The following is a 7434-nucleotide window of genomic DNA, read 5'->3' as shown; positions in this document are numbered from 1 at the left end:
TATATATATATATACACACACACACACACACACACACACACACACACACACACACACACACACACACAATTATTGAGTAAAACAGCACAGCACAAAATAAAAAAGATAAAACATTGGACCTTCATGGATCTTTTCATTTCAAATGCGTCATATTCAGGGGGTGTCATCAGCAAGGCCAAGACCACTTCCTCAAAATCTGACTTCAAAGCCTTTTTCAGTGCATCTGCCAAAGGCTGAAGCATAAAAAAGTTATTTACATAATACAATATGTTGCACACACACACACACACACAATTGTTGAACTGTCAGCTATTTAGAGTTTTCCTTTAATGCATTAGAATAAAGCTGAGTATGTGACCTTATGACTTAAGAGTGCCATCTGCTGGTAAAAGCAACATCTGCTCTTGACCTTTGAAACTATTGGCATAATCATAGTTCAATCGTACTGTATTTAATGAACTATAACAATCATAGTTTTTTTAAATCCTTGGACCATGTTTAATGCATGTACATGATGCCACTGATGTGCTCGACTTCCTAATTTTGCTCGCAGTTCTATTTTGTGTCTATTTGTCATCTTTAAAACTATCTTGAAAATCTGAGTCAAAGCTTATATTTCAATTAAAAATAACTGAGGATTAATTAGAGAATTAATCAATTAACTGAAAATAACATCCTCCATCCTCACATTTACATGCAGACCACCTTTACACATTTAAACAGGCCAAAGACAAACATTGTTGGATGTGAATATGCTTACTTTTCCTGTGCTCTGCTGATAAGCTTCTTTGATCTGTTGTCTTTGTGCATTGCTCTTCTTTGCTATCAACTCCACAATAGTGGCTTCATCCACACCTTCATGAGAAGAAAACAGATGAAAGTGAGCAGCTTTTTATGATCAAACTACAGCGTAGTTCTGGTGGGTTAAAATGAGCAATTACATAGTGCACATATCTCATGGTGCATAATAAGTACAACGAAAAGCCATATGTTGCAATATAACTGTGTGTTGGGGGATATGTAATTAATATAGTGCTGATTCATGACACAAGGGACAAAACATTTTGCCTGTCATTTGTTTTTAAAATAGCAACGTTTAAATTATTTGGATATGGTCACACTTTTTTTATCTGACTGTGTTGATACGCTAAGTAAAACATATTAAGTGAGTGAGTGAGGTGATTGAAATGACGTGTGGTCAAGTATGGTGACCCATACTCGGAATATGTGCTCTGCATTTAACCCATCCAAGTGCACACACACAGTAGTGAACACACACCCGGAGCAGTGGGCAGCCATATTGCTGCGGCGCCCGGTGAGCAGTTGGGGGTCCGGTGTCTTGCTCAAGGGTCTCAACTCAGTCGTGGTATTGAGGGCAGAAGAGAGTGCTGGCTATTCACTCCCCCCACCAACAATTCCTGTCGGACCTGAGACCCGAACCCGCAACCTTCTGGTTACAAGTCTGACTCTCTAACCATGATCTCTCATCTAATGAGAGAAATGCATATTTTGTGAAAATTAGTGCTGTCAAATCGATTAATCGCGATTAATATATCTGTATATACACAATACTGTATATACACATACAGTATATATTTTGAAAATATTTACATGTGTATATTTATATAATTTATATTATACATAAACATGTTTAATATATAAACAAAGTATTTTTCTTAAATATACACATGAATGTGTGTGTATTTATATACATAATAAATATACACAGTACACACACATATTATGTAAACACAAACTTTTATTTTGGATGAGATTAATTGATTTGACAGCACTAGTGAATATACAAAATCATTCCTTAATTTCAAAAACATTTATTTTGGTCATGTCACAGGCCGTTTTGTTCTAGTACTCATGAATTAGTGTCTCTGCTTCTGTGAGACTGCTTTGAGTGTATTCTATGAAAGTATTGCAGGGGTGTGTCCTCCACACCTTTACTGAGAAACATGACAACACTTGTAAAAACACATAAATTGTCATATCTAGCTTAAAATGAACACTTTTTTATCCTTTATTGAAACACATTCAAAAAAAGCATCCCTATAATAGTTCTAACATTGGTATCAGGATCATAAGAGCATTTTGTGTTTAATGTTGCATTTATCTTGATGGCTACACTGGTGAGAAAAATCCACTGAAAACTGAAAAAGCATTTGTCAAGTTTACAGAAATTTGGTTCAACCCTAAAGCACAAATAAAATGCAATGCGTAATTCAAAATATGAGTAAACACCTGTATTTACACTAACGTATTTACCTTTGGTCTCAATGGCTTTCTTCAGTTTTGCAGCATCATTTTGGGCATTAAAATTTGAATCAGCCTTGACTGTTCCAAAGTATGCAGTCCCTGCAGGACCACCTTTAAAACCCTGTGAGGGAACATATTGCAACAGCCACTGAATGTCAAACCATGGACTATGGACTTTAATATGTCATATGTCATAACAAATCACTGGGCATGTATTCATTCTATACCGTGCTGCTGTCATCATCACAAATTTTCTGGAGAAACTTCTTAAAGAATGCCATCTTTTAAACCTTTGAAAAAGCTATAGCAAACAAACAAACAAATAAATAAATTATTGCGAGATTGCGCTTATGAAAAGTCATTAACAATATATCTTTGTAAGTCATTGATTCGATGTTGAATGTTTTCGAAGAGCTGTGTTAAAATATGCTACTGATGACAACAGTAAATTCGCTGTGATATCTCACCTGTTCCCCTGGGAAGTCTGTGAGAGCTGCTCTGAATTGGATCATTTCAGGAACATAACCGGGCCTTATATTCTTTACACACATGTGCAAAAAACTAGGCTGGGCGGAGGGATTAAAACCAGGTTGTTCTGGTTGAACCCGTCTTTAGTCATTTAATGTTTGCGCTGCATTCACCTCAAACTGCAGGATTATTGGTTTGTGTAAGATGAACTGTCACAGAATATGAAGCCTAAACAAAAATGATATACATGGAATGACATTGTTCACTAGATTTAGCACAAGACCATGCACATGCTTCTATTGTCACGGTGTTACTACTGTGAGAGAGCACGGAGCGAGGAACCCAGGAGTACATCAATGCAGGAGACTTCATTTGCCATCAAAGGAACCAGGAGAAAACACACGCAGTACATGGAGACATTCACCGACGTCAACGGGTGCACATTCAGTGTACGACATTCACAATACCGGACAAAGAAACTCAACACAGGGAGCACTATTGAAACACAGGACTTGATGAGGGGAAGATGAGAAACACCTGGAGCTGGTGAAACAATAAACATAGGAAACACCTGGGACAAATAATAAACAATCAGGGAGCAGGAACAGGAAGACCAAATAGGGGCATGGAAACACATGGGGAGCGAAACACACATAAAACATGGAACAGAGTCTGACATCCATTTGGTTTTGTATGCTTCTACTCTATTCATATTATTCATGCACAATTAGTTAATCCAAAAATTCTATCATCATTTACTTATTCATTGTTTTTCCAAAAACTCAATGTGTGTTCTTTTGAGTTCCACAGAAAAAAGAAAATCACTAGAATGACATGAGAGTGAGGAAATAATGACAATTTTGGGTGAACTATCCCTTCATGGCCAAGCTATTCCTGGCTATTGTCAAGTCAAGTCAAGTCACCTTTATTTATATAGTGCTTTTAACAATACAGATTGTGTCAAAGCAACTGAACAGCATTAATTAGGAAAATAGTGTGTCAATAATGCAAAATGACAATAGTAAACACTCAATCTTCAGTTAAAGGCAGTTCATCATTTAATTCTGTGACGTCATCATCCAGCTCAGTTCAGTTTAAATAATATCTGTGCAATCAAGTCGACGATATCGCTGGAAATTAAGTGTCCCCAGACGAAACCAGCAGTTCAATTCCAGGCTGCAGCAAAGTCAGATTGTGCAGAGGACTCAACTGGTTCCTGTGGTCTTGTCCCGGTGGCCGTCTAGGAGACGAGGTCTTCACTGGGGATCTGTCCCTGGGGCTCATCTAGTTGTCCTGATCTCCGTTGACATTCAGGGCTGTAGAGGTCCTCTCTAGGTGCTGATCCACCATCTGGGATACGTACTGGAGCCGTGTGACTGCAGTGACCATCTGATCTGGATACAGACTGGATCTGGTGGCTACGGTGACCTCAGAATAAGAAAAAAACAGACTAATATTAATGTAGATGCCATTCTTCTAACGATGTAGCAAGTACATCGGGTGTAATGGGAAGTGTTCCCGATTCTGGTTGTCCTAATTAATGCAGCCTAACAATCCTTTAATGGATCTGAATATTAGAAACGTGTTAGTGTGTTATGTGTAAGCCAGGTTAAATAGATGGGTCTTTAATCTAGATTTAAACTTTAGACAGGGTGTGTCTGCCTCCCGAACAATGTTAGGTAGGCTATGTGTAATAAAGCATTACAATAATCTAACCTCGCGGTCATGAACGCATGAATTAACATTTCTGCATTTGACATTGAGAGCATAGGTCGTAATTTAGATATATTTTTTTAGATGGAAAAATGCAGTTTTACAAATGCTAGAAATGTGGCTTTCAAAGGAAAAATTGCTATCAAATAGCACACCTAGGTTCCTAACTGATGACAAAGGATTGACAGAGCAGCCACCAAGTGTTAGACATTGTTCTAAATTATTACATGCAGAGTTTTTAGGTCCTATAATTACACCTCTGTTTTTTCAGAATTTAACAGTAAGAAATTACTCGTCATGTCAAGTCAAGTCACCTTTATTTATATAGCGCTTTTAACAATACAGATTGTGTCAAAGCAACTGAACAGCATTAATTAGGAAAATAGTGTGTCAATAATGCAAAATGACAATAGTAAACACAATTTTTCAGTTAAAGGCAGTTCATCATTGAATTCAGTGATGTCATCATCCAGCTCAGTTCAGTTTAAATAGTATCTTTGCAATCATTTGCAATCAAGTCAACGATATCGCTGGAAATTTCATAAACCTTGCTTAGTCTCCTCTGGTCAGACAAAACCAGCAGTTCAATTTCAGGCTGCAGCAAAGTCACATTGTGCAGAGGAATCATCTGGTTCCTGTCATCCAGTTTTTTATATCGACTGTGCATTCCATTAGTTTTTCAAATTGGTATGTTTTGCCGGGCCGTGAAGAAATATAGAGCTGAGTATCATCAGCATAACAGTGAAAGCTAACACCATGTTTCCTGATGATATCTCCCAAGGGTAACATGTAAAGCGTGAAAAGTAACGGCCCTAGTACTGAGCCTTGAGGTACTCCATACTGCACTTGTGATCGATATGATACCTCTTCATTCACTGCTACGAATTGATGGTGGTCAGATAAGTACGATTTGAACCATGCTAATGCACTTCGCACAAAGTTTTCCAGTCTATTCAAAAGATTGATCTGGTTAATAGTGTCGAATGCAGCACTAAGATCCAATAGCAATAATAGAGAGATATAACCACAATCAGATGATAAGAGCAGGTAATTTGTAACTAATGAGAGCAGTCTCAATACTATGATATGGTCTAAATCCTGACTGGAAATCTTCACAGATACCCTTTTTCTCTAAGAAGGAATATAATTGTGAGGATACTTCCATTTCTAGTATCTTGGACAGAAAAGGGAGATTCGCGATCGGTCTGTAATTAACTAGTTCTTTGGGGTCAAGTTGTGTTTTTTTGGTGAGAGGCTTAATAACAGCCAGTTTGAAGGTTTTGGGGCCATATCCTAATGACAATGACGAATTAATAATAGTCAGAAGAGGATCTATGTCTTCTGAAAGCACCTCTTTTAGGAGCTTAGATGGAATAGGGTCTAACATACATGTTGTTGGTTTAGATTATTTAACAAGTTTATACAATTCTTCCTCTCCTTTAGTAGAGAATGAGTGGAATTGTTCCTCAGGGGATCTATAGCACACTATCTGATGCGATACTGTAGCTGACGGCTGCATGGCTTCAATTTTATCTCTAATAGTATCGATCTTGGAAGAAGTTCATAAAGTCATTACTGCTGTGCTGTTGGGAAATGTCAACACCTGTTGATGATTTATTTTTCATTAATTTAGCCACTGTATTGAATAAATACCTGGGGTTATGTTTGTTTTCTTCTAAAAGAGATGAAAAGTAATCAGATCTAGCCGTTTTTAATGCTTTTCTGTAGGCAGTAGCGGTTTTTGGCATGGGCGAACCGGGCAGCCTCCCGGGGCGGCATTTTTTTATGATACATGGGGGGTGGCACGAGCAGTTAAAAAAAAAAAATCCTCTGCGCCGCCGCCGCGAAGCGGTTTTCTATTATCTATCATTTCACTGTGTGGGGAATTGGCAAATTGGCACCCCTGCTTGTTGAGAACGTGCCGTGCACAGAAGCTGTGTGAGAAGGGGAGCGGGGCGCAGCGTGGGGGACAGTTCACCTCTGGGTCTCTCCCAAATGGAACGGACAGGGGGGGGGCCATTGTATAGAGCAATACTCTAATGGAATTAGTGGGCTAAAGTCAGTCACACCTCGACTTTCTTCCAAATAACGCACATTTCATTCATAATATTATAAATACAGGCCTATAGTTCCTGCACATTTTTGTTTTTCTGAATTGTGTGAAATGGCTAATGTAAATGGGTAATACAAAACGATTATGTGGTCCCCAAGGTGAATTGGTTTAGTCTTGACTTCTGGTCGTGAGTGACAGTGTTGGGGGGATGGGAAATCTGTTGATTGTCGAGTGTCAAATAAACACAGAGATAGACAGGAAAAGGTCAAAGCCATCAGGTGCCCAATTTAGAAAAAAAAGAAAAGAAGAGGAGAAACAAGCAAAAGATAAAGGTATGCAACTATGTTCTCTCTGTATGATTATTACGGTATCCATGTCATGAATGAAGGGCTAATGTTAATTGGTGGGTATAACTCTTAAGTTTGTTAGCCTTTTTGCTATGCTGCTTGCTATGCTTATACAACAATAATTTGGTTTTAGCTCAACAAACACGAGATCTAATTTCACCATGATATTGTGCTTTGCAACAAAACTGTTACAAGTTCAGTTATTATTTCCATCAGTTGGGTTAACGTTAGGCCCTGTAATTAGCCAACGGAATTTTCAAATCTGTGTTATTATAATTTAAATCGGACTACTTTCAAATTGTATTTCATAAACCAACATCTCAGACGTTATGTCAAAACATTATGGGGTTTCAAATCAAAAAATGACTTTCTGTTAGAGAACAGGGCATTGATTTCATACATGTCCACTGTAAAGGAGACCAGGACTTAAATCATGTTTATCAGGCATTTTGGGAGACACAACAAGTGAATAAATAAATTATACATCAATATTCCTATGACATATTAGATATTATTAAAATGTTGGGACCATGAAACCATTACAAAATAAAAGACATGGAAAACATGAACATGAAACAAAACACCACA

The 7434-nt window shown here is 37.8% G+C and overlaps 1 protein-coding gene across 2 annotated transcripts in view; it reads right to left on the bottom strand.

Moving 5' to 3' along the window:
* Nucleotides 1-3189, bottom strand: part of LOC107595997 (annexin A1-like) — a 7726-nt gene extending 4537 nt beyond the window's left edge. The window contains exons 1-5 of one of the 2 annotated variants that reach the window (XM_016286598.1): nt 2733-3189; nt 2493-2566; nt 2275-2386; nt 761-855; nt 120-233 (exon numbers count right to left, since the gene is read on the bottom strand). In XM_016286598.1, the coding sequence (XP_016142084.1) occupies nt 120-233; nt 761-855; nt 2275-2386; nt 2493-2546 (375 nt within the window). In that variant the 5' untranslated portion in view covers nt 2547-2566; nt 2733-3189. The remainder of the gene's footprint in view (nt 1-119; nt 234-760; nt 856-2274; nt 2387-2492; nt 2567-2732) is intronic. The other variant, XM_016286600.1, reaches the window with a different exon arrangement.
* Between the last annotated feature and the right edge of the window lie 4245 nt (nt 3190-7434).

Source organism: Sinocyclocheilus grahami, unplaced genomic scaffold (genome assembly GCF_001515645.1).
Source record: "Sinocyclocheilus grahami isolate Dianchi unplaced genomic scaffold, SAMN03320097.WGS_v1.1 scaffold212.1, whole genome shotgun sequence".
Lineage (NCBI taxonomy): Eukaryota > Metazoa > Chordata > Actinopteri > Cypriniformes > Cyprinidae > Sinocyclocheilus > Sinocyclocheilus grahami.
This window is presented reverse-complemented; position numbering and strand designations above follow the sequence as displayed.